We start from the raw sequence: 24,841 nt of genomic DNA, 5'->3' as shown, positions 1-24,841 counted from the left end.
ACTCCAGCCTGGGTAACAGAGTGAGACTCCAACTAAAAAAAAAAAAAAAAAATTAAAAAGAGAAGCTCTCTCTCTGCACTGTGTAACTGTCCAATTTTCCCATTAGACTACAGGGTTCCTGAGGGACAGGAAGCTATATCTTATATCCCTAGCACTTAGCAGAGCTCTGGTATATAACAGATGTTCAGCAAATGTTTGTAGAGCCCACGTACACCCTCATTAGAAATGTAGAACAATCTAACTTGACTACTGCAGTGTTCTGCAATCATTGAGATGTCTATGGCCAATGATAAGAAACACATCTTATATTACAATCCAGTACAGTGAACATATATGTGTCATACAAAGTTGAAATGCTTCACAAAACATTTTCACTAATTTTTTGGTGTATTCTGATAATTTCTATTATATTCACTTTTTAAAAAATTTTAGTTTTTACTTTTTGAGTTGGAGTCTCACTCTGTTGCCCAGGCTGGGGTGTAGTGGCACACTCAAGGCCACCGCAGCCTTGACCTGCTGGGCTCAGGCGATCCTTCCGCCTCAGCCTTCCAAGTAGCTAAAACTACAGGCATGCACCACCACGCCTAGCTAGTTTTTTTGGTTTATTGTAGAGATGAGGTCTTGCCAAATTGACCAGGCTGGTCTCAAACCCATGGGCTCAGGCGATCCTCTCACCTCAGCCTCCCAAAGTGCTGGGATTATAGGCGTGAGCCGCTGTGCCCGGCCTATATTCACTTTTCAATGGTCCTGACCCACTAAATTCATTTAATGATCCATTGAAAAACACCAACTAACTGGGCACAGTGGCTCACACCTGAAATCCCAGCACTTTGGGAGGCAGAGGCGAAAGGACTGCCTGAGACCAGCCCAGGCAACTTGGCGAGACGTCATCTCTACAATAAATCAAAAAAATCAGCCAGGTGTGGTGGTGCACGCTTGTGGTTCCAGTTACTTGGAAGGCTGAGGTGGAAGGGTTACCTAGGGAGCCCAGCAGATTGAGACTGTGATAGCTGTGAGCATACCACTGCATTCCAACCTGGGTGACAGAGTAAGACTCCTACTCAAAAAACAAAACAAACAAACAAACACACCAACTAACGAATGTATATATACTTGAATATTATTTGATGTCTTACCTTGGGTTTCTTCTCTCTGGCTTAAATAATATCAACACCCTTCCTTTTTCCTAAGGACTATTTTCAAACTTTTCAATAATTTACTATGGCCACTTTCCAGCTTCTCTCAGCATCTCCAAACTAAGACTCTAAGAAGAGCTTGGCCATTGCCAAGAACTGGTAGATTACTTCCCAGCACCAGTACTTCCAGCTCCTGCTTGCTCCAGCTCTTGCTCTCTATCAAGCAGATCTATTTCCAAGGGAAACAACTCCATATCCACTGGCCCTTGGGAATCTTCTGCTGTTTAGCCCTCATTCCAAGATTAGAAGGGAATCGGTCCTTCTCATGAAGCATTTACATTCGAGTTGTAGCTTCAGGGTCCTTGTTTGTTTCCCACCCACCTCTCTCTTTCCCTCTCTGGCCGACGTCTGTAGTGTTTTGCCAAGAACACATGTACGAGTTATAGACGGACTCTATCCCTGCTGAAAGTCTCCAGCTCTAGAAACCATTTTCATTCGGCTCGCTTTAAATCTTAGGAGCACCACCAATATTAAGTGTTGCTCAACACTAATAGCAATTTTTGTCCAAGTCGCCAGATCAATTCCAAAGAGAAAGGACGGAGTCGGGGATGGCGCCTTCTAGTAGGCAGGGCGGACTGGGCGTGTTACTGACCCGGAAAGTCCTGTCACTCCGGCCGACACAAGGACAAAGACGCGCGGAACCTCCTGTTGACGCCTGTACTGTCACTGTAAATAATTGAAGCCAATTCCCCGGGGAGTGACATTCCACCCCTGGTCGGGCTAGCCTACAACTCCCAGCAGCCCTTGCGCCTGGGGACTCCATCTCCCAGCGGGCCCGGCATAGACCTGCCGGCCAGTCAAGGGCCCGCGCTCAGAAGAGGTTTGTCCCTTTTTACCTGACGGCTGAGAATGTCTGGAAGCGGAAGGGAAGTAGCGGCCTGCCTGGGAGAGGGCTGCCCCGAATCCCGACCCGAAATAAATGCACCAACATTCTGGGGCGGGAAAACAAGCGCAGTCGGCAACAGCAGTTTCACCCTCGTTCCACAGAGGGCTCCATGTTGGCCCCGGCTCCAATCCCAACAAACCCCTCGCGCTTCGGCGATGATTGGCGGAAAGACACATCAATCTCATTGTAAGCTGTGATTGGAGAAAATGTTGTAAGCCCTCTTCCGGGAACCATGATTAGAGAGAATCGCCTATCCGCCCGCCCCCAGCTCTGGGCGGGGCCGATCAGGAAAGGGCCTTGGCTTTCGCCCACCCGGCACGTTGCCGAGGGTGTGCGCCGTCCTTATCCCCACCCCCGGGGTATCCATAGTAACGCGTCAGCCGCTGACCTCGGGCCATTTTCCTAGGATCTCTAGCTATTCTGGAGTCACTGGAAGTGTAGAGCGCTGCCTCTGGGGGGAGGAATGAACAAAAATCGACTGAGAGTTTTTTCAAAACACGTGCCGGTGCCTTGCCACCCACTCCATTCTCCTAGGTGCAGTAGAACTCCTGGGACGCCTGTCACGTGTACCTAGGAGTGTAACTCTTTTGGTGATTCTGACACTTGTCCTACTCCTCAACTATTAAGAACTCTTGGTATGGAGATCCTGGAGTATATCAAGGTGCGACTTCAGATCTCTCTCCCCCACAGATGTCTGCCTCGCCTGCCAGGGTCAGAATGACTTGCCTCGGGCTCCTACGGGAACAGCTTGCACCTCTGTTATTTCTTCTGTGTAATCATTTGTTTGAATATCTGGCTCACCACTGGGCTGTGACTTCTCGCTGAGTATTGACTCTGCTTCTTTCATCTATCCCCTTCCTCTCCAAATGCTTGGCGAGAAAAGTGTCCTTCATAATAAATGGACTTGAATTGGAGGGGGTGGGGGGTGGGAGGGAGGCTGCCAGTGAATGAATCTAGAATGGGGCTGAGTATGACAATGTATCAGGATTAGTTTGAGGTTGGGCTGAGGAGCTCAGGATGGGTGTGTAGAGCAGGGTTCTTGTGTGGGTATGGTGGAATAGCCATGATATTGGGTGAGAGGTGGGGGAGAGATGAGAGAAAACGCCACATAACCCTTCTTGACAGATGTCTGAGAAAAATTATGGGAATTTCCTGGCTCCTCTGCAATGTGGGATTCCATTTTGCTACCTCTAGAAGGGCTGGGTCTTATTTTCATTGCTCTGTCTCCTGCTCAGGTATAAAGGTATACAAGTCCTGAGCTACTGTGATGATTCCCCACACGGAAAGAAGGAGGCATTGAAGGAGAAGAACAGGCACACCTGGATTCAGGTTTTGTGGGTGATTCCATGATTGCCTCTGGTGAACACTCTGGGAAGCACGATGTCACCTTCTCCATTTCATGGATACTACCCTGAACATCAGCTCTTGGGCCTAAGTAAGCTCTGAAGGACTTGACACCTGGTGGCTGAGTCAGCATCTCAGGAATGGGCTTCAGGAGGAAACCTGGTGATTCAGGGCCTCAAGAATGGCGTTGGGCAAGCCACCAGACCAGCTGCCTAGCCCTCTTCCTCCTTGTTGAGGTGACCCACCAAGGAACTCAACTCTGTCAGCTCTTCCCTGGGTACTCAAATTATCTCTTCAAATCCTGGACCCTCAGCTGCCCTCTTCTGCCATTGGTTCAGTCCTGATGCTTCTCAGGGAGTCCCAGAAACTGGATCAGGACTTGGAGGAGACAGTGTGAGGGTTCAAGAGGATAAGGAAGTAAACATAATGGAACTTCCAAGGAACCCCATTCTTCTACTTTAAGCTCATTACCCCACTTCTCAAATCCAAGATACTTGCCTTTCCTTTCTCCACTTCCTCCTCTCCTCAGTTTCTCCCAACTTGGCTGCAAAGTCAACTGGTTTCCCCTCTTCCCTGCCTTAGCACCCTCAAATCAACAAAACCTGCAGTCTTTTCTTTTTCTTTTTTCTTTCTATTTTGGTCATAAAGCATTTTCCTGTTGATCACTGTAACTGTGTGTAGAGGGAAGGAGGGTAAGATTTTAGGAAATGAAAGATTTAACATCTTGGCCCCAAGATTCTACAATCCTTTAATAGGATTTTTTTTTTCTTTTTTGAGACAGAGTCTCATTTGGTTGCCCAGGCTGGAGTGCAGTGGAGCCATCATAGCTCACCGTAACCTTCTGGGTAGCTGGGCCTATAGGCACACACCACCATACCCAACTCTTTGATAGAATTTTGATTTTTGCTTTTGTTATTTTGGCTGCCGTTCTCTTTATCTTTCTTTCACTCAAGGTCTGAAGATAGGGACAGTAGGTATCCTCTGTTGTCTCAAGGTGCTCTTTGGCCTCTTAAATTGTTGCCCCGCCCAGGTGTGGAGGCTGGGCCCTGAGAGGTTTGGCCCCGGGTTGCCCTGGCAGGGTGTGAGTGATCACACAGGTGACTGAGAGCTGGGACACCTGAGGCCTGCCCCAGCTGAGTCACCTAGTGCTGTTGTTATCATTGTCCTTGTTGAAGTCCCTGCTCAGCTCCACAGACCTCCGTGAAGGCATCAACAGCTCCCATCCCTCCAACGTCGCTGGAGAAGCCGCAGCCTGATGGTGAGCCGAAGGAGTTGGGGGCGGAGCAGGGGGCGGATGGGGCGGTGGGGAGACCTGGGGCCTGGATCAGTGCCCCTCCTCCCTATGCCACTGCCCCCGCCTCCTCCTCCTCCTCCATGCCGGGGACCTGGGGGAGGAAGGATCTCCGTCTTCTCTCTGTCCTCTGCCCCTCATACAAGAAGCTCCTCCTCTTCATTTTGCCCACCCACCCTGGGATCTCCCTGCTCACTGCGGCAAGGGACAGGAGCTTCTCAGCCTTGTCACAGTGCTCTCCCCACCTCAGCCACGCCCCCAACACAGGCAGGGCCCGCAGTGACACCTGCCTCTGCCTCCCCCTCCTGGGGATCCCATTCCACCCCACCTTCCGCACACCGGTGCCCCCAGGACCCTCCTGGGCTGCGGATAGGCCCTCTAATCCCTGAGCAGGATTATGAGCGACTGGAGGACTGTGACCCTGAGGGGTCCCAAGACTCCCACTTCCATGGGGAGGAACAGCAACCTCTGCTTCATGTGCCCGAAGGGCTCCGGGGTGAGTGTGTTTGTGTGTGGGTGTGTGTGTGGTGGGGAGGAGTGGGTTGCGGGGGCCTAGGAGCTTGCTGGGCCTCTGGCATTGGGTTGAGCGCATGGGGAATTGATCACTCGGATGAGAATGCCAAAGCCTGACACTCTGCCCACTGTGCCCAGGCTCCTGGCATCACATCCAGAACCTGGACAGCTTCTTCACCAAGATATCCTTTGAGCCAGGCCTGGAGAGGTGGCATGGCAGAGCCCTTCTTGGAGCTGGCATGGTTCTTGGCAGGGAGTCTCCATGAGGGTGTCAGTGGAGGACTTGGCGGGGTGAGGGGAGGTGTCCTCGGAAAAGGTCCATGGTACCTCAGGCTGATTCCTTGATGCGCTGCCACATCTACAGCTACCACCAGCGGAATGGCTTTACCTGTATCCTGTTGGAGGATATCTTCCAGCTGGGGTGAGATGCTTATCCCAGGAACTGGGCTCTGGGTTCCTGGGTCCCTCCTGTTGTCCTGTTCCTTAATAGTGTCTGCTGCTTCCATCTGAAGCCTTTCCAAGCAGTTCAGGGGCTCCGAGAGTGTGAGGTGTGGGGGCAGGATGACTCTAGGCTGGCTTGGGAGCTGAGGCAGGAGTCTACCTGGCTCTCAGGCCTGATCCCTGCCCCCCTGCCCCCAGACAGTTCATTTTCATTGTCACCTTCACAACCTTCCTTCTTCGCTGCGTGGATTACAACATTCTCTTCGCCAACCAACCAAATAACCGTACCAGACCTGGGCCATTCCCCAGCAAAGTGACCTTGTCTGATGCCATCCTACCCTCAGCCCAGTGTGCTGAGAGGTGAGTGACAACTTGGTGGGGCTCTGGGGGCGAAGCACATGAGGTGAAGAGAGGAACAGACAGGAGCCGCCCTTTGTCCCCTGGTTTAGATCAGCAGTTTTCAAAGTTTTCGGTCTCAGAACAAAAAATATACTTTAAATTAAGCACAATAGTAAATTTACAATTGTAATTGTAAACCGTATATAATGAAGTGTACTAAATGTATTTTGATATACTTAAAATTGATTGAGAATCCCACAGAGCTTTTGTTTATGAGAGTCATATCTGTCTATATTTACCTTATTAGAAATTAAAGTTGAGAATAACTTTAAAAGCTAAGACTGCACAAGAACACTGTCATCTGCTGTCAGTGTGACGTGACATTTTCACGTGTCTTGTAGCCTCTAGAAAACTCTGCTTTGTACTTATGAAAGAACAATAATCAAAACAGCAGAAAGCATTAGTACTATTGGAAAAAAGTTTGGGTTGGGCATGGTGGCTCACGCCTGCAATCCCAGCACTTTGGGAGGCTGAAATGGGAGGATTGCTTGAGCTCAGGAGTTTGAGACCAGTCTGGGCAACATAACAAGACCTTGTCTCTATTGTAATAAAAAGAAAAACTAAAAAAAAAAAAAAAAATTAAATAGGCCGGGCATGGTGGCTCATGTCTGTCATCCCAGCACTTTGGGAGGCTGAGGCAGGAGGATTGCTTGAGGCCAGGAGTTCAAGACTGGCCTGAGCCACATAACGAGATCCCATCTCCATAAAAAGTGCTTTTCAAAAAATTAAATAATGAAACAAGTTTGACTTCTCAGACACTTGTAAGGGCCTTTTTGGAGACCATCTCCCTGGACCCCTCTTTGAGAACTACTAGTCTAGCCGGACTCCTTCTCCCCATAATTGTTTTCCCCTGCTCCCCTTGTCTGGTCTCCCTCTCTCAGGCTCCCACTTTCTCCCCCACTACCTGTCCAATCCCATATAGGATCCGCTCCAGCCCTCTCCTGGTCCTCCTCTTGGTCCTGGCTGCAGGCTTCTGGCTGGTCCAGCTGCTTCGCTCAGTCTGCAACCTCTTCAGCTACTGGGACATCCGAGTGTTTTACAGGGAGGCCCTCCACATCCCCCCGGTAAGCTGGGTGGACATGTCTATGTGGAGGGTGCCATGATGGGAATGGAGGAATGGAGGGGGCTCTGCAGATGAAAGGGCCGACTGGAAAGAGAGTAGAAAGAGCAAGACCTTATTGACACCTGCCCTAGCCCCAGAATAATGTCAGTAGGTGGGTACCACCTCTTAGAAAGCATGGTCTTTCTCTAGGGGAGCTTAGTTTACTTAGATGGCTCATATAAAATGACTTACCCTCGTATGTTTGTGCTAAAAACAATGGGCATTTAGAGGAAGGGCAGTCATCTGGCTTTCCAGAGCAGGAAGAATTTGGATTGGGCTTGGATGGACAGGACAGAAAGGGAAGGAAGCACATTGCAAGCCCTAGTGTAGGAAGGTGGGGAAGAGCCGTGAACATCTATCTGGAGGGTTCAGTGAGGAGATGGACCCACCATCCTAAAACAGCCTTCAAGGCCCCCATTGGATGATCCCCCTGCCCCACCTGCAGGAAGCCACTACATTGGCCTTGTCACTGTCCCCCAGTTACACTCTGCCCTTTCTTTCCTCTCCATCTTGCCTCTGTTCCCTCTTGCTCTGTACTTAGGTTCTTTCTTTAAGGCACAGCTCAATGGCTACCTTCTGCAGCACGCTTCCCTTGCTCCCCCTTAGAAGTCCAGAGCCTTCTGCACAACCCTCTTGTACAGCAAGGGGAGAAGTTCTAGAAGGCCCATGAGTAGGGGAAGCGCCAGGCACAGAGCAGGGGGGGAGTGAGGAGGCCAATGAAGCAGAAACGGGAGAGCTCCTGTGGGAGGCTGCCGAACCTTCTCTTTCTCCTTCTCCCTTCTTTCCCCTCCTCTCCCATTCCTTCTAGGGGAAGGGAAGACACTGGGATGAACTGGAGAGGCTGGCCTGGAGGGACTTGACTAACCTGGACTGGGGAAGCTGCATGAAACTGGGCTAAAATGAGGTTTGCAGCTTTCCAAATGAGATCTCACAATCACCCACCCCAGCATTTTTTATGGAGGATGTCTTCCAGCTGGGGTGAGATGTTTATCCCAGGAACTGGGTCCCTGGGTCTCTCCTGTTGTCCTGTTCCTTAATAGTGTCTGCTGCTTCCATCTGAAGCCTGACATGGACCCACAAAGGTCCTGGAAAGGTTAATCTGGTGACAGAGTGCACAGTGCCCAACGCCTACAAGGCAGAAGGTGGTGAGGATTCTGGCCCAGAGTTTGCGGGCATACTGGAAACAGGAAGGAGAGATTCCCTGTGAAATGCCAGACATTCATTCTGTGTTTTGTGTGTACAACTTAGGGAGCCTCAAACTGAGGTGACTAAGAAGCCAGGTACAACACCTGGAGAGTTTACAAAAGAGGTGTCACCAGGAAGCGTATGACTCGTGGCCACATGAATGGCAGGGGTGATGAAGAAAGGAGCAATTCAGAAGAGAGGACGTAGGAAGTGCCTTTTAGTGACAGGTGAAGGAAGGGCAGAAAGCTAAAGGTGGAGAGGGAGATGATGAGGGGATGAGGGACATAGCTTGGTCTCGGTGAATTTGTGGTAGTTTGTAGGCCAGCCTGTTTGGGGACAGAGCTTGGGCATCTCTGCGGGGAGGACTGAGGGTCGCTGGCGCTCACCAGTCCCCCTCTCCTTAGGAGGAGCTCAGCTCTGTGCCCTGGGCGGAGGTGCAGTCCCGCCTCCTGGCGCTGCAGCAGAGTGGGGGGCTGTGCGTGCAGCCACGGCCGCTGACGGAGCTGGACGTCCACCACCGCATCCTGCGCTACACCAACTACCAGGTGGCATTGGCCAACAAGGGCCTGCTGCCCGCCCGCTGTCCTCTGCCCTGGGGAGGCAGCGCTGCCTTCCTCAGTCGCGGCCTGGCGTTCAATGTCGACCTGCTGTTTTTCCGAGGACCCTTCTCGCTCTTCCGTGGGGGCTGGGAGCTGCCCGACGCCTACAAGCGCAGCGACCATAGGGGCGTCCTGGCCGCGCGCTGGAGGCGCACGGTGCTGCTGCTGGCCGCCCTGAACCTGGCGCTGAGCCCATTGGTGCTGGCTTGGCAGGTGCTGCATGCCTTCTATAGCCACGTGGAGCTGCTGCGGCGCGAACCCGGCGCACTTGGGGCGCGCCGCTGGTCCCGCCTGGCGCGCCTGCAGCTGCGCCACTTCAATGAGCTACCACATGAGCTGCGCGCGCGCCTGGCCCGCGCCTACCGCCCTGCCACCGCCTTCCTGTGCGCCGCCGCGCCCCCCGCGCCTCTGCGCGCGCTGCTGGCCCGCCAGCTGGTTTTCTTCGCCGGCGCGCTCTTTGCTGCGCTGCTTGTGCTCACGGTCTACGATGAGGACGTGCTTGCCGTGGAGCACGTGCTCACCGCCATGACGGTGCTCGGGGTCACGGCTACCGTGGCCAGGTGCGACGGCAGACGCCTGGGAGTGGTGGTGGTGGTGTGTGTTCCATTTCTCTGATCTGGGGCTTTAAGAACATCCTCCCATCTACACCTCTCGAATCCTTACCTCTCCTCCCCCCAGCTTCCCCAGCCCTGCATCCCACCACACGTCCTCCTAACCACTGGCCCTTTTCTCACCCCGGATCCTCCCTGTAGGTCTTTCATTCCAGAGGAGCAGTGCCAGGGTCGTGCTCCGCAGCTCCTGCTGCAGGCAGCACTGGCCCACATGCACTACCTCCCAGAGGAGCCCGGTCCTGGCGGCAGGGCCAGCGCGTACCGGCAGATGGCGCAGCTGTTACAATACCGAGCGGTGAGGGGCTGGCCCGACGGCGGGCTCAGGAGGCTTGTGCATCCGGAGTGGTCTGTCTGGGAGAGGGCATGGGACAAACGGGCCATCCCGAGAGCATAGGGAGTGAATGGATTGGAGACTTCTCGTCCTGGCGAGTGTTTCTGGGGGCCCATTTGTCCCTGATCACTCATGTGGACACCTCAGCAACCCCTGCTCAGCCTCACCCCTGCTTCCCCAGGTCTCCCTCCTGGAGGAGCTCCTGTCCCCCCTCCTCACACCGTTATTTCTGCTTTTCTGGTTCCGCCCTCGTTCCCTGGAGATTATTGACTTTTTTCATCACTTCACTGTGGATGTAGCTGGAGTTGGAGACATCTGTTCTTTTGCCCTTATGGATGTGAAGCGCCATGGCCATCCTCAGGTTAGTCCTTCCTTGGCTGTGGGTTTGTGCTTGGTGGGAGTTTTCTTCCCTCACTGGAAGCAAACGTGGGTTCCAGTTAGGCTCCATTACTTGCCACCTGCGACCTTGTGCAAGACACTTCACTTCCCTGCTCTCTAGCGTCTTCATCTGTCAAATAAAGTCAATGGCAGTAGCCAATGCACAGACTTTTCATGAGGATGACATGAGATTATGTATGTAGAGCCCTTAATGGAGTCGCTGGAACATAGTAACATCAGTAAATGGAAGCAAAGATAGCCAGAGGGGCAGAGAAAGGAGGCTGGCCAGTGGGTGAGGCTGAGTAAGGACCAGCTTCCAGACCAAGGCTGTCAGGCCCACCCTGAGGACCTGATCTGCACAAATGAGCAAAGAGTCAAGGCCGGCCATCTCCCTGAGCAGGGTCTAGATCCAGGTCCTGCTCTGCTGCTGTATTTTGGTGGTGATCTTGAGCAGGTCCTCATCATGGCCTCCATTTCCTTTACATGGAACATGTGACAGTGTTTCCTGTCCCGCCTATCCTCTAAGACTCAATGTCCCCAGCATTTAAAGGACTGTCATTGCTTGCAGTGGCTCTCAGCGGGACAGACAGAGGCCTCGCTGTCTCAGCGAGCAGAGGATGGCAAGACTGAGCTCTCTTTGATGCGGTTCTCCCTGGCACATCCGCTATGGCGGCCCCCAGGGCACAGCTCTAAGTTCCTTGGGCACCTTCGGGGCCGGGTACAACAAGATGCAGCTGCCTGGGGCGCCACCTCAGCTCGCAGCCCTCCCACCCCTGGGGTGCTCAGCAACTGCACCTCACCTCTGGTGAGTCCCAAGCCTCGGTCTCCTCTGCCCTCATCCTCAACCCTCCTTCGTCCTCTAGCCTTGCCTTTGGTAGTGACCTACCTGTGTTGCTGGCTCTCCCCAGACTGCTCTGCTGCCTTCTTTAAACCTCCCTCCCCCTCCCTTTCTGTCCTCTCTTCTGACTTCCTCTTCAGCTTCTCCCCTTCTCTTGCTCCCAGCCGGAGGCCTTCCTGGCCAACCTCTTGGTGAACCCCCTCCTGCCCCCAAGAGACCTGAGCCCCACAGCCCCCTGTCCAGCTGCAGCCACAGCCAGCCTCCTTGCCTCCCTTTCCCGCATTGCTCAGGACCCCAGGTGAGGGGTGGAAGCCCGAGATGAAGGGGAGTGGGGGAATGGGGCTGATCCTCTTGGAGGAAGGAGCTGGGGCACTGAGGGGAAATTTGGAAGGGGAGATTCAGCCACGCCCCCCCCTTGGGACACACAGCTGGAACACATCTTTTTTTGACCTACTGCACCCCTGTGTTCCAGCTGTGTGTCCCCAGGAGGCACTGGAGGCCAGAAGCTGGCCCAGCTGCCAGAGCTTGCTTCTGCTGAGATGAGCCTCCATGCCATCTACCTGCACCAGGTGAGCAGAGGGGTGCCAAAAGGAGAAATGTGAGGGGACTGAGGAGGGGGTAGAGGCTAAAAAAGTACCTACCAGGAGCTGGGAGAGGAGGTTTAAAAGTCCTCTGCACCTAGCCTAGGGGCTTGACCTTGCCCTCATTCCTCCTCCTTTCCATCTAGCTTCATCAGCAGCAACAGCAGGAACTGTGGGGGGAGGCATCAGCCTCTGCCCTATCCAGGCCCTGCTCCAGCACCTCGCAGCCACCCTCACCTGATGAAGAGAAGCCTTCCTGGTCAAGTGATGGTGAGGAGGGCAGGACATTAAGAGGGCAGAGCCTGGGTGGACATGGGAATTCATGGCATTGCCCAGCTTATGGCTTTTGTCATCAGGTTCCAGCCCTGCCTCCAGCCCTAGACAGCAATGGGGAACCCAGAGGACCAGGAATCTGTTCCGTGGAGGGTTTCAGGGGACCACAGACGCCAAGAAGGAGCCTGGCCAGGCCCATGGCACTGACTGAGAGAACTACACAGGGTCAGTATTGCCCACATGATAGGGCGGGAGAAAGGACTGAATAGAACACTGGTGTCTAGTCAAACTTAGAGGGATGGGAACAGTGGTGGGAATGTGGGGTGATGTGGGATGGTCATCTCTGGAACTTAGACCCCAGAACTGCTTACCAAGAGCCTTCTCCTTTCACAGGCTCCTGGCTTCTGAAGCCACAGGAGATTGGACAGGATGGAGTGGAAGGATACACGGAGCCATCTTTAGAGGCCTCCCCACATACAACAGGCCCAGGATGCAGGATCTGGGGGTCAGTGAGGAACTCGCCCCTGAGAAGAGAGAAAGGGTAGGAGAGGAGATGCTGATGGCATCTGGAAACAAGTCTGAGAGATGGTCCTCTCATGGAGGGGATAAGAGGACACATTCCCAACTAGCTGTCACAGAGCAGCTGCCTGGGAAGAAGTCCCTGAGTATATATTCTCAAGGTGGATCTCAAGATAAATTTAAGGAAAACAATAAGGCATGTGATCTGAAAGGCAGTGGATTGTTCATGCTGGCCTTGCTTTCATCTTCCCATGGGACTTGATGGAGGATGGGGACTTGTGAGTGGATAGACCAGAGAGGGCTGATGTTTTTAGACTTCAGCGTTGGTGTGATGTCTGAGGAAGCGGGTGTGGCACCTCATCCTGTATGACATAAGCAGTAAAGATTGTTCATAGTTGTGTTGCCTATCTCTGTGATGTTGTCTCTAGCATCTCCCACTTTTGACAGCTGAGGGCTGCACCTGCTTTCTCAATCATGAGCAAGGGAACTACAAAGGAGAACTGCCCGGGACTGACTGGAACCATGTTTTTAGAATGATCCCCACTCTAACATCCACATCAACACAGATTAAAACAAAACTTGTCATTTTATAATTGTGATCAACATGGGTCGGGTTAGGCATTTGGTGTTTCTCATATCATCTGGCACAGTCTTATGGCAAATCTTTAATAATAAATATTTGATTTAGAGATTAGGCTTTAAAAGTAATATACTCCTGAGAGGTAAGGGGAATCTAAAATTCACCTAAGGAACACGAAGAGGGTAGTGCTAGGTCTTGGAATACCACTGCTGGGAGGGGCTTTCCCAGATTTAGGCAGACACAGGCCAGGGGAAACAGGCCTAGAGAAAGACATTTCATTCATTCCTGGCGGAATAAGGCAGAATCTCTGTAGCCTCTGAACAGATGCAGGAAGGCATCTCAAGAGGGGGCAGAGAGGCAGCTGGTCCTGGTCAGGCCGATCTGAGTGCGACAGCGCCTCTCTCTGGGAACGGGAGGGGAAAGCCAGAAGGCTCTCATGGGCTGGAGGTGTCTAGGACCGGCGGATCGAACGCCCAGGGCACTGCGCTGCGCAACTGCCGCTCCTGCAAGGAAAAGCTCTGCGTGCGTATGCGACTTGTCACCTCTTGAGTGCGCAGCGTGAGCCCGAAAATGTCCTCGTGGTAGCGTTGCTGATCCTGCCGGGAGAGAACCCGAGTCAGACCGCAGCGGGAACCCGGCACGCCTGGCGCCCGGCCCCCGCCTGGGCCACGCCCCCGCCCCGCCTCGGCCCCACCCTTCCGCACCCGCAGCACGCCGATGACGTCGCCGGCCTCATCCAGCTCCATGTCGCCCTCCGTCGCCAGGATTCGCTGTACCGTCTGCAGGACGCTGGTTGCCATGGTGACATCGCCGCAGACAAACATGTGGCCCCGCTCGAGGCACAGCACGCGGTGCACCTCGGCCGCCAGCTCCGTCCTCAGGATGTCCTGTACATAAGTCTGCAGGGAGGTAGGATCGGGGCGGGCCCTGGGTGTGAAAAGACTCGGGAGAGGATCAGGAGGGGCCTGCGTGCCCTGGGGTGGGGTCTAGGGGGCGGACCCACGCCAGGGGGCGGGGCTTAGCTGCAGAGGTGGGCGGGCCCAGAAGGGCCTTGAGCAGTCGGAGCGGCTGAGTGCCGGCGGGTGGCTGAGTGCTCGTGGGTGAGAGCGGAAGGGCTGGGGCAGGGTGTGGGCTGGGAGGGGTCGGGTCTGGGCCCACGCCAGCTCGCTCCGCCAGAGAGCCCAAAAGTCCTTCTTTCTCTGCCTGTCTTCGGGTACCCCTGCGCCCTCAGAGTCCCACACCTTGGGCCTGTCAGGTTCCCGGGAAAAGGCGGTGAGTACGCGGCCAAACACGCCGCGTTGCTGGGCGTCCTGCACCTCGTCGCGGTAGAGATGGTCGAGTTGGGAGCATCGGCACCCAAACACCAAAGTCATAGGGGCGGGCTGCAGCCCTGCAAGGAACACGGGACGCTAGCGAAGCCTCCCCACTGGCCACCCTTGGTCAGGCTGACAGCCCAGCGTTTTGGGCTGCAGCAACCACTATTTTGGCTGTTTGGTCTCTAGGAGAATGCAGGATGCTTTCACAGAGACCCCACCACATCCCTGAGTTACAGAGAAGGAAATGACACTCACACGACTTCAAGGGTGACTTCCCTTGGGTGAGTGGCCGGTGGTGGAGCTGGGCTAGAACACGGACTTCTGACTCAGCATTCATTGCCTTTTGCGTTGTTCTCTCACACTTTCAACTTTCCTTTCAGTCATAGCCCTCTTCTTTTAATTGACAAACTACCCTGGGCACCCAGGGTAATCTCATCGCCCTTTGGCTTCCTTAGGTTTTGGACTTGCCTGGGTGAGCTCTGGCACAGTCCAGAATTCACCTGGGGCATTTCTTTTGTCTTCTGAGTCCCAGCCCCATCTCTCCTGAGCCAACATTTTCTTTTGTCCTTAATTCAGGCACCAGGAAGCCAGACAAACAGGGCTTAGCTCTTCCCTCCAGGCCCTTGGTCTAATAAAGCTTTTTTTCACCTTTGTGGCCTCAGTTTCTTGTCCTCCCTTTACTACCTGCTTTTTGTTTTCCAGCCCTACCCTTTTGTCCCTAGATTGTGTGATTCCCTCCTGTCTTCCAGTCGGTACCTCAGCCCCCATCCTCTCCTCACCTTTGCTCTCAATGTCGTGCAGCCGCTCCTGCCAGAATCCCCGGAAGGGTGCGATGCCAGTGCCTGGGCCCACCAGGATGCAGGGCAAACTGGGATCAGGCGGTAGCCGGAAGGAGGGAGCTCTAGCCAGAAAGAGACTCTGTCAGACCCCCTTTGCCTCTTCTGCTCTCCTATTCTTACCAACCTCGGGCAGGTGGAGAGAGGAGATTCCAAGTTCCATTGATAAGTGAGTTAATACTTGTAGAGTCATTAGAACCATGCCCGGCTCATGGTAAGCAGGATTAAGTACTTATTAAAAGAACTCTGCTGCCAGGCGTGGTGGCTCAAGCCTGTAATCCCAGTACTTTGGGAGGCCAAGGCAAGAGGATTGCCTGAGCCCAGGTGTTCAAGACCAGCCTGGGCAATTGGCGAGACCTTGTCTCTACAATAAAAAAAACTAGTCGAGTGTGGTGGCGCATGCCTGTAGTTCCAGTTACTTGGAAGGCTGAGATGGAAGGATCGCCTGAGCCCAGCAGGTCTAGGCTGCAGTGGCTGTGAGCTTGCCACTGCACGCCAGCCTGGGAGACAGAGTGAGACTCTGACTCAAAAAAAAGAACTCTGTTTATAAGCAGACATTGCCTGGATCTGTAGTTTCTGAAGATTGGGCCAAAGGAAATATAGTTCAATTTGGATTGAAGAATACTTAGATGACTCAGTTTAGGGGATTAAGAAAATGGGGAATGGGAAGGACACATTTCTTGTTCACAATGGGTTCACCCAGTGTGTTTATTTTAAAAGCTTTAATATTGTTATTTGGTTTGTATTCTGTACGTTGGTATAGTTTATTTGTAATTTAGAATCTTGGGTGGGTTTGGGATGCCAGTTCCTGGAAACTCTGTCCTACCAAGACTTTGGCTCCTGGTTGCTGGAGGGGGCGATACTTCTGGATACATAAGAAAAGAGTCTCTTCAAATTCTTCACTTTTTTTTGAGTCTCAGTGTCACCCAGGCTGGAGTGCAGTGGCATGCTCACGGGCACTGTGGCCTCGACCTGCTGGGCTCAGGCGATCCTTCCATCTCAGCCTCCCGAGTAGCTGGGACTACGTGCCACCATGCCCTGCTAATTTTTTGATTTATTCTAGATTTGAGGTCTCCCCAAGTTGTCCAGACTGGTCTCGAACCCCTGAGGTCAGGCATTCCTCTCGCCTCAGCCTCCCAAAGTACTGGGATTACAGGTATGAGCCAACATGCCCGGTCTAAAATACTTCATTTTTGAGTCTTCAGTGACACTATGGCCAAGGGTGGTCTTTACCCTGACTAATTCCCCCCAACTTGAGGACCATAGTTCCCAGGTGCCATGTCTCCCAACAGCCGACTGAGCTGAAGGAGGTTGAGAGAAATCCAGAAGCTACACTTTCACAATGGGGCTGGCTGGTATTTTCCCAGCTCTTTCTGGGAATTGTAGTTTCAGGGCAGGACCCTGAGTCCAAATTAGTGAGAGGCCCAAGATTTGCCAATGTTCTGAAATGACCTAACAACACGTCATCCTTGATATGTTACATAGGTCCTTCCCACTTCCAATAATGTTCCTCCCCAAAGCTACCCCCCATGCTGTACAACCCCCCACTAATTCTTCCATCTGTCCCCAGCCATCCATGTGGCACTTTCTCCACCCCCGTTGGACAGACACTCTCTTAGTGCTCCTCCCCCCCACAGTCCTCACTTACCCCCTGATGAAGCAGGGCACAGGGTCTCCGGCCTTGAGTTGGCTTAGCCACGTGGAGCAGACGCCATAGTGCAGGGGGCCCAGCCCATCTAGCGGTGGGGAGGAGAGGCCAGTGAGGCCAGGAAGAGCAGTCTCTGCTCTGCTGTGGCCAGGCCTGTCCCTGCTGACAGCCTTACCCTGGGTCCTATATGCCAGCACGGCCACGGTGAGGTGGACCTCTCCTGGGTGTGCGCTGGGTGCTGAGCTGACTGAGTAGTACCGGGGCTGGAGCAGGGGCAGCTGGGTGAGGAGCAGGGGGGCAGGCAGCGCCACCGACGGGAATTGCTCCAGCACCTCCAGCAGCGTTGGGCAGCGGAACCACTTCCACTCCTCATAGCGCCGGGGGTCCTGGTGGGGTGGTATGCAGTGGGCTGGGAGCCCCAAAGCCCTTCCTGGTGACTTCCCTTCTTGACCCCTCCCCAGCTGAGTCTGCTTAGGGTTTCTCCCTCCTCAGTTCAGGCCAGGACATAATTCTTTAAGACCTCAAGAATCCAAACAGCCGTTAGTCTCTCAGGAGCTGGATCTTAAAGCACCAATGCATGTCAGCTAGAAGAAAGTCCAGAGAGGACGTTGCCCGGGGCTTCCTGCCACTGCCTCCCGTCCCACCTCTCTACCTGGCTGAGGGCCTCCAGCTCCTGCTGTTCCCTGGGCTCTTCAGCCAGGGTGCTGAGCAGTCGAAGGAGTTGAGGGCTGGGCGGGCAGGTGATGTCCAGGAAGAAGGTGAGAGCCTGACGAAGTGTGCACGGAGGCAGCCGGGGGTCCCGCACCCAGCCGGGGGGAGGGCCACCTGAGGGTGTGCACAGGGAGTTCTGAGGAAAGGGCCCAGTGGAACTGCACTGTCTGGGCTGATGTTTGCTTTTTGTGGACTTGTTGTGCCTCATGGCATTTTGCTAGAGAATCTGCCCTTGAGCAGTGGGGTAGCCTGTCTGGGCAGCCTCGGTGTGTTTGCTTGGGGGCCCCCCTGGTTGGATCGGGTAGACCTGGGATCCTCTGCTTCTAACCCCAGCCCGCTTATTTTAGCCCCAGGCACTGATGTGGCGTAAGATAGACTCAATGCCAGCTCCTGCAAGCCAGACTGTCCAGGGGAGCCCAGGGGTGGGGGGATAGCCTTTTGGGTCGGTTTTGAGAAAGGAACCATGCTCTGTGAATGATCCAGCAACAAGGTCAACCTGGCAGCGGGCAACACAGCTAGCTAGCACAGTGTGCTGAGATGTCAAGGGAGGTGGTAGTCCTGCCAGGTCCTGAGCTCCAGGGTGCTAGGGGCCAGTCAGTGGGATGGGTGCGCACTGTCATGCCCCACCCTATACTGCTCACCAGGGCTGCCTTTCTCCAGCTGCTCCACTACCACCGGCTCAGTAGGCGCTGGTGGGTCCTCCACGCGGCTCAGCAGTGCCTCCACGAGGCCAGGACGGTTGGGCGGGCAGATGCCTATGTGGTCCCCTGGCTGGTACTGCAGCCCCTCTTGGCCGCCAGTGTCCAGGCGCACCAGGATTGTGGCCCGGCTGGGGGTGGGGAGAGGGGTGAAGTTATAGAAGGTCAGGGAGTGGTGGGGCAATGGGAGAAGAGGAGGGTATCAGGGTCTAGAGATAGGGGGCCAGGGCAGTTGGGGAGAGTGGGGTAAGCTGTCTTTCTCACGTGGATTTGCTGCTTTGCAAGTTTTCCACTGAGAGAATTGTAGCCTGGAACATCTTCCGCCTGTGCACATGGATCAGACCTGGAGGTGGGGAGGGGGCACATAAGGCTGAGCCCGAGCCAGGGAACAGCAGCCTGAATATGGAGTGACTTAGTCCTGGGGCGCTGGGGTTCCCAGAGAGCCAGTAGGATCAGGGGGAGGTCAGGGCCGCACCTGGCAGTAATTGCAGGCCTTCAGCCTGGGCACTCAGCCGGTACCTCTGGCGCTTCCAGCTCCTTTTGGGGCTGAATATGTCTCGGGCAGCAGCCTTGGCATCCTCTCCCACACAGAAAGTCTCACAGGAGGCCTGAGGGATAGGTTGGTGAGGGCTGAGGACTTCCTGCCACCAGGGAGCGGCCGCAGTGAGGAGCCCCCAGAAGGAGTGTGATGTGAGCAGTGGACATGGGCCTGTTGGGTCCCTCCTGTTCCCGAGGGGCTGCAGGAGTCAGCTGGCCTGACTGAGTTTTGCTGCTGTGGGATTGGCAACCCAGGAGGCAGGAAGCAGAGTGAGGTTGACATTAAGGCTGAGGCCAGTGCTGACAATGGCACCTTTTTCTCCAGCCCATTTCATCATCTCATTGGCCACTGGGCCCAAGGACCTTGCTAGCTATTCCTCTAGCAAGTGGCACGATCGTGGCTCATGGCAGCCTTTAACTCCCAGGCTCAAGCAGTCCTCCTGCCTCAGTTTCCCAAGTAAGCTGGGATTACAGGCCCATGCCAACGTGCCCAGCTAATTCTTTCCTTCGTTCCTCCCTCCCTCCCTTTTTTCTCTCTCTACACATAATGATTTGTATCACTGTTTCTTAGCCGGTGTGTGTTATGTCTGTGTCCCAGGAGCACTGTGCTTGGCATACAGTAGCTCTGTGAAGGCATCTGTGTGTTCAGACCTGCATTCAAATTCTGACTCTTTTTTTTTTTGAGTTGGAGTCTTACTCTGTGGCTCAGGCTGGAGTACAGTGACATGCTCACAGCCACAGCAGCCTCGACCTGTTAGGCTCAGGTGATCCTTCTGCCTCAGCCTTTCAAGTAGCTGGAACTACAGGCATGCGCCACCATGCCCAGCTAATTTTTTGATTTATTGTAGAGATGAGGTCTCACCAAGTTATTCAGGCTGATCTCGAACTCGTGGCCTCAGACCATCTTCTCACCTCAGCCTCCCAAAGTGCTGAGATTATAGGTGTTAGTCACCGTGCCTGACCCTGACTCCTTTACTTATATTTTACGTGCTTCATTTCTCTCACTGGATTCTGGTAAAGTTTACATGAGTTACTTTATGTAAAGCCCTTAGCATAGTTCATGCAGATAATAAAGTGCTCCTGAAGAAGAACACAGAATACAGGTGGTAGAGGGGGCCCTAGGGGCAGGACCCCTGGGAGAATGCATATCCTATCTGTTTCTGGTCAGGCACAAGTCTGGCAAATGGCTTGGCTAGTCCCAGGCTTGAAATCTAGGCTCACCCATGATTGGTTGAGCCTCATATCACCAAGTCCTATTAATCTTTCTTTTGTGGTATGTGCAGAGTCTTATATCTTTTCCTTCCTTCCTCGGCCCCCTCCCTTCCTTCCTATCCCCATTGCTACCACCCTTGTTAGCTCAGCCTTCCTGCTTCTAGTTTAGTGATGCTCTAATCAATCCCATGCTCCTAAAGTAGTGTTCCTAAAACTTTATGTTGTACTCTCATCCCATTCCAAAACTCTCAGTGGCTCCTCTGTCTAAATTCTTTTTTTTTTTTTTTTTTTTGAGTTGGAGTCTCACTCTGTCGCACAGACTGGAGTGCAGTGGCTGCTCCAGTCACTGCAGCCTCGACCTGCTGGGCTCCGGCGATCCTTCCGTCTCAGCCTTCCGTCTCAGCCTTCCAAGTCGCTAGAACTACAGGCGCGCGCTACCATGCGTGGCTAATTTTTGATTTATTGTAGAGATGAAGTCTCACCAAGTTGCCCAGGCAGGTCTCGAACCCGCGGGCTCAGGCAATCCACTCAGCCTCCCAAGGCGCGGGATTACAGGCTGACTGTCTAAATTCTTTAATTTAGACAGTCCGACTTTAATTTACCGAGCCCGACTGTCTAAATTCTTTAAGCCTCATTTTCTGTTGCCTTCTTCGTAATCTGGGTTTGTGTGTTTCTCCAGTGTGACCTCTTCCTTGGCAGCAAACCTCCTCTCAGGCAGTCCTTCCCATCCCCCACCTCCTAGGACACCCTCCTCCTCCACAGCAAGCCAAACCTGCTGAGCTCCAGCTGGGACCCTGAGGGACAGCACTGTCCTGAACAGTGTCAGCACTAAGGAGGATGAGTCCCTGTCAACTAAGACACAATCCCCAAACAGGCAGCACTACCTGTGGGGAATTCCAGCCTTAAAAAAGCCACGACCCCTGAGATCCAGCTTTCCCTGTACTCTCCTGGCCCAGGGCCACTCCTCTGAAGAGTGCAGGCACTGTCGAGGTCATCTGGCCTCTGACTTCCTGCAGCTTCTCTCCTGGCCTCAGCTTTGCCCTTGCCTCTGTCCAATCCCCTCTCAATCTTTTCCTCTCCTTCCATCATGCTTGCCTGGGGCAGGGTGCCCTGCCCTCTACACCTTTGTGCGCCCACTCGTGGGGCTCAGCCTGTGCCTGACTGAGGTTCCTTCATGCCCACTGTCTTTTGACTGCAACTCTGCCTGGCTAGACACCCCCCATTGTTAGCAGGGTCATGTCATCCACTGCTTGGGACTGACCCATGAGGGCTGGCTGTGCCATGGTGAGACGAGGATGGATTTTGGAAGGAACCAGAAGGAACCAAAGAACCAGGCCAAATCAGGGCAGCAGTGAGGCCTCTAGCCTCAGTATTGCAGGCCTCGGCAGTGAAAGCCCGGGGAGGCGTCCCAAGTTGGAGCGAGTCAAAATGGGGGCGGAGGCTGTCCAGGCTGGGGCTTACCTGGAAGGCGGCCTGGGCCCAGCCACGGAAGGCCTCCTCCTGGCCACACAGCTCGTCGCCTTGGCCCAGCTGCAGCAGCCGCTCCCCGCCCAACTCCTCCAGCCGCGTGTCCACCGCACGAGCAAAGGCACAGAAGTGGGGGTACGCCCGGGAACCCAGCCCGAATACACAGAACCTGGGGTGCAGGGGCCATCACTGGAGGCCTTATCACAGCCAACATTTGCCCAGGCAGCTTGTCCACCCAGAGCACCCCAACCCCGTGGAGGCCCCCAGCATGAGGGTGCCCAAACCTGAGGGTGCCCAGGGCCCCTGCACTGTCTGTGTTACTGGACTCCTTTCTCTTCCGCCGCCAGGAGGACACCAGCGGGTCTGAGCAGGAGACACTGTTGAAGCGGATTTTGTAACTCCTGTCAAGAGAAGACAGAGACCAGGGTGTCACAGAGAACTGGACACAGCCCAGCCCAGGCACAACCTGGGGAGAGCTTCGGGGTCCCTGTCTCAGGGACCAGCATTCCAGTGGGCTCTGAGCTGCAGGACCCTGCCCCACCTCTCCTCCCTCTCTGAAGGGGAACTTAGGACTGTCCAGTCTCTTACAGTCCCGGAGTCTGGAAGTGAACAAGTCTTGGGGGGATGGAGGCCATCTTGGGGCTGCCACAGGGGCCCAGGCCTCTTGGTTTCTGTTGGGGAAGTGACTTGAGGCATGGAGGGAGGGTTCTCCAGACCTCCTTTCTTTTGTCTCTCCCAATCTTCCCTGAAACCCTACTCACTTGTGCTGTTCTGGCCGAGGGGAACTGTTGTAGGGTCCGGACATTTCCATCAGTGCCGCTGCAAAGCTCTAGCAAAGGAAACATTTGTGTTAAGTCAGTTTTGTTTTATTTCCAACTGTACAGAAATTTAAAACTGTACTGGCTGGCCTTTATTATTATTATTGATTTATCACTTTTTTTTTCCAAGGGACAATTTTTATTCTGGATCATGTTCTATTGGTATAAATAAAAGTCCTGAGACTTAAAATAATTGTATGAAATTTCTATAACCTTGCTCTGAACAGAGCAGGGCAAGTCCTCACACCCTCTCTCAGCTGTTCTGGTGAGCACTGTAGGAACACACAGGATCATGGTAGACCAAGCATGCTGGAGGCTTGCTGTGACTTGTCATTTGTAATTTTTATTTGTTTCCACAGAGGTCTGAGACTTTTTGGGAAAAATTATATTACAGAAGTATGTAAGGTGACATAAGAGAAAGGCCACCCATCTTCCCTCCAGGTGTACACACTATTGACAGGTGTTAACTTGCCAGTACTTACATGCATGTTCATATTTATCATTTTTCCTTTTTTTTTGTTTTTTGAGTCAGAGTCTCACTCTGTCACCTAGGCTGGAGTGAAGTAGCATGCTCATGGCCACCACAGCCTCGACCTGCAGGGCTCAGGGGATCCTTCTGCCTCAGCCTCACAAGTAGCTGGAACAACAGGCATGCACTACCATGCCCGGCCAATTTTTTGATTTATTATAGAGATGAGGTCTTGTCAAGTTGCCCAGGCTATTCTTGAACCACTGGACTGAGGCAATTGTCTCGCCTCTGCCTCCCAAAGTGCTGGGATTATAGGTGTGAGCTACTGTGCCTGGCCTGTCCTCTTTCTTTTAAAGTAAAAATGGGACCATACTATACTTCCCTGCTTTTTGTCAATAATTCATCGTGGACATCATTCTAGGTCAACACATTGAGATCGACCTCCTCTTTGTAATGACCACATCATATTCTGTCACTTGTATGTACCCTGATGTTCGACTCCCTCTGACTGAAGGACACTGGGTGGTCTATGAACATGCTTACTCAAACACTCCTTGTCCTCTTTTTCATGTTTCAGTTGGATAGTCCTTAGAAGTGGGGCTGCTGAATCCCCACTGGGCTGGTCAGATCATCCTCACAGCAGCATGGGAGGGGAAGGCTCTTTCCTCATGCCCTGCCAACACAGGATATGACCGATCTTCCATATTTTAGTGGGTTTAATGGGTGGACATGGCCCTCAGTTCCTCTGGCAGTGTCCCAGTCACTAGTGGACATTGTTCAGGCCTCCCTCCTCAGAAGTCTACACTGTCTCTTTGTGCTGCTGTGAAGACAGCTCAAAGCTACATGAAGCAGCCCTTCCCAGAGGGAAGAAAGCTGGAAGGAAAGAGTAGATGCATTTGGGCAGTAGTTCCATAGCTTCATCATAATTAGCGAGTACCACTTAAATTTCATTTTTTGGATGTTTTGTCAAAGTGTAGCATATGTACAGAAAAGTACACATGTTGTATATGTATGGCTTTGTGGGTTTTCACAAACTCAACATACGTGTGTCACCAACATCCTAGAAGTCACCTTCAAGCCCCTTTCCTGTCACTGCTGCCCCTAACCCAGGGGTAACCAACCACTCTCCTGATTTCTAATACCATGGATTCATTTTGCCTGTTTTTGAACTTTATACCAAGTGAGTCCTATAGCACAGTACATATTCTTTTGTGTCTGGCTTTTTTCATCCTTTATATTTTTTGGGATTCATCTGTATTGTTGTGTGTGGTTATAATTTGTTCATATTTAATGCTATATCACATTTGAATATACCACATTTATTTATCCAGTTTATCATTGATAGTCGTTTGAATTGTTTCCAACAAGAGATATTTTGAACAAACCTGCTATAAACATTCTAGTTCATATCTTTAATGAATAGACCCCATTTTTTGTGGGTATAGTCCTAGATTTGCTCCATTTAAAAAAATTGGGAGCAAATTAACAAACACTGAAATGCACAGATTTTTTTTTTTTTTTGAGTTGGAGTCCCACTGTCACTCAGATTAGAGTGCAGTGGCACGCTCATGGCCACCGTAGCCTCCAAGTAGCTGGAACTACAGGCATGTGCCACCATGCCCAGCTAATTTTTTGATTTACTGTAGGTCTTGCCATGTTGCTCAGGCTGGTCTTGGACCTCTGAGCTCAGGCAATCCTCTCACTGCTGCCTCCCAAAGTGCTGGGATTATAGGGTTGAGCCACTGTACCCAGCCAAAATGCATAGATCTTAAAGGTGCAGTTCAATCTGCTTGGCTGCTTGGCAGTTTTATTTTTTAAAAAAGGAAAAAGTAGCCAGACATAATGGCTCATGCCTGTAATACCTGGGAGGCAGAGGTGAGAGGATTGCCTGAGACCATAGGTTTGAGAACAGCCTGGCCAACATGGCAAGACCTCATCTCTACAATTAAAAAAAAAAAAAAAAAATTTGCCGGGCCCGGTGGCTCAGCCTGTAATCCCGCGCCTTTGGAAGGCTGAGGTGAGTGGATTGTCTGAGCCCACGGGTTCGAGACCCACCTGGGCA

At 52.9% G+C, this 24,841-nt stretch overlaps 3 protein-coding genes across 6 annotated transcripts in view; 1 reads left to right on the top strand and 2 right to left on the bottom strand.

Moving 5' to 3' along the window:
• Positions 1-2,219, bottom strand: part of ABCB8 (ATP binding cassette subfamily B member 8) — an 18,047-nt gene extending 15,828 nt beyond the window's left edge. For 2 of the 3 annotated variants that reach the window (XM_008072679.2, XM_008072680.2), the window contains exon 1: positions 2,033-2,219. In XM_008072679.2, coding sequence (XP_008070870.1) covers positions 2,033-2,127 — 95 coding nt within the window. In that variant the 5' untranslated portion in view covers positions 2,128-2,219. The remainder of the gene's footprint in view (positions 1-2,032) is intronic. The other variant, XM_021706257.1, reaches the window with a different exon arrangement.
• Positions 2,220-4,606: 2,387 nt separating this feature from the next.
• ATG9B (autophagy related 9B) lies at positions 4,607-12,878 on the top strand. The gene is made up of 14 exons (XM_008072705.2): positions 4,607-5,213; positions 5,369-5,412; positions 5,587-5,651; positions 5,870-6,031; positions 6,993-7,134; positions 8,762-9,516; positions 9,709-9,862; positions 10,080-10,259; positions 10,845-11,081; positions 11,279-11,412; positions 11,587-11,683; positions 11,842-11,965; positions 12,052-12,193; positions 12,362-12,878. Exons 1-13 carry the CDS (start codon positions 4,682-4,684, stop codon positions 12,177-12,179), a joined length of 2,754 nt encoding a protein of 917 aa, XP_008070896.1. The 5' UTR covers positions 4,607-4,681; the 3' UTR covers positions 12,180-12,193; positions 12,362-12,878.
• Positions 12,879-13,139: 261 nt separating this feature from the next.
• The window catches only part of NOS3 (nitric oxide synthase 3), a 21,830-nt gene continuing 10,128 nt past the window's right edge, over positions 13,140-24,841 (bottom strand). The window contains exons 14-26 of one of the 2 annotated variants that reach the window (XM_008072678.1): positions 22,254-22,321; positions 21,777-21,893; positions 21,487-21,661; positions 18,752-18,884; positions 18,541-18,619; positions 18,220-18,407; positions 17,520-17,692; positions 17,043-17,253; positions 16,868-16,955; positions 15,163-15,284; positions 14,309-14,457; positions 13,772-13,966; positions 13,140-13,663 (exon numbers count right to left, since the gene is read on the bottom strand). In XM_008072678.1, coding sequence (XP_008070869.1) covers positions 13,502-13,663; positions 13,772-13,966; positions 14,309-14,457; positions 15,163-15,284; positions 16,868-16,955; positions 17,043-17,253; positions 17,520-17,692; positions 18,220-18,407; positions 18,541-18,619; positions 18,752-18,884; positions 21,487-21,661; positions 21,777-21,893; positions 22,254-22,321 — 1,860 coding nt within the window. In that variant the 3' untranslated portion in view covers positions 13,140-13,501. Of the gene's footprint in view, positions 13,664-13,771; positions 13,967-14,308; positions 14,458-15,162; positions 15,285-16,867; positions 16,956-17,042; positions 17,254-17,519; positions 17,693-18,219; positions 18,408-18,540; positions 18,620-18,751; positions 18,885-21,486; positions 21,662-21,776; positions 21,894-22,253; positions 22,322-24,712; positions 24,719-24,841 lie in introns of those variants that run through there. The other variant, XM_021706258.1, reaches the window with a different exon arrangement.

The sequence above is a fragment of the Carlito syrichta genome, unplaced genomic scaffold (assembly GCF_000164805.1).
Source record: "Carlito syrichta isolate Samal-C Ts95f unplaced genomic scaffold, Tarsius_syrichta-2.0.1 Scaffold315400, whole genome shotgun sequence".
Taxonomy (NCBI): Eukaryota; Metazoa; Chordata; class Mammalia; order Primates; family Tarsiidae; genus Carlito; species Carlito syrichta.
Note: the sequence above shows the minus strand (reverse complement) of the source record. Positions and strands in the feature narration are given on the sequence as shown.

Excerpts from the sequence above, each read along its gene's own strand:
- ATG9B (XM_008072705.2), top strand. The coding sequence starts at position 4,682 with ATGGTGAGCCGAAGGAGTTGGGGGCGGAGCAGGGGGCGGATGGGGCGG. Across the intron at positions 5,214-5,368 it reads TGTGCCCGAAGGGCTCCGGG|GCTCCTGGCATCACATCCAG; the intron begins GTGAGTGTGTTT and ends CACTGTGCCCAG. Across the intron at positions 5,652-5,869 it reads GAGGATATCTTCCAGCTGGG|ACAGTTCATTTTCATTGTCA; the intron begins GTGAGATGCTTA and ends CCCTGCCCCCAG.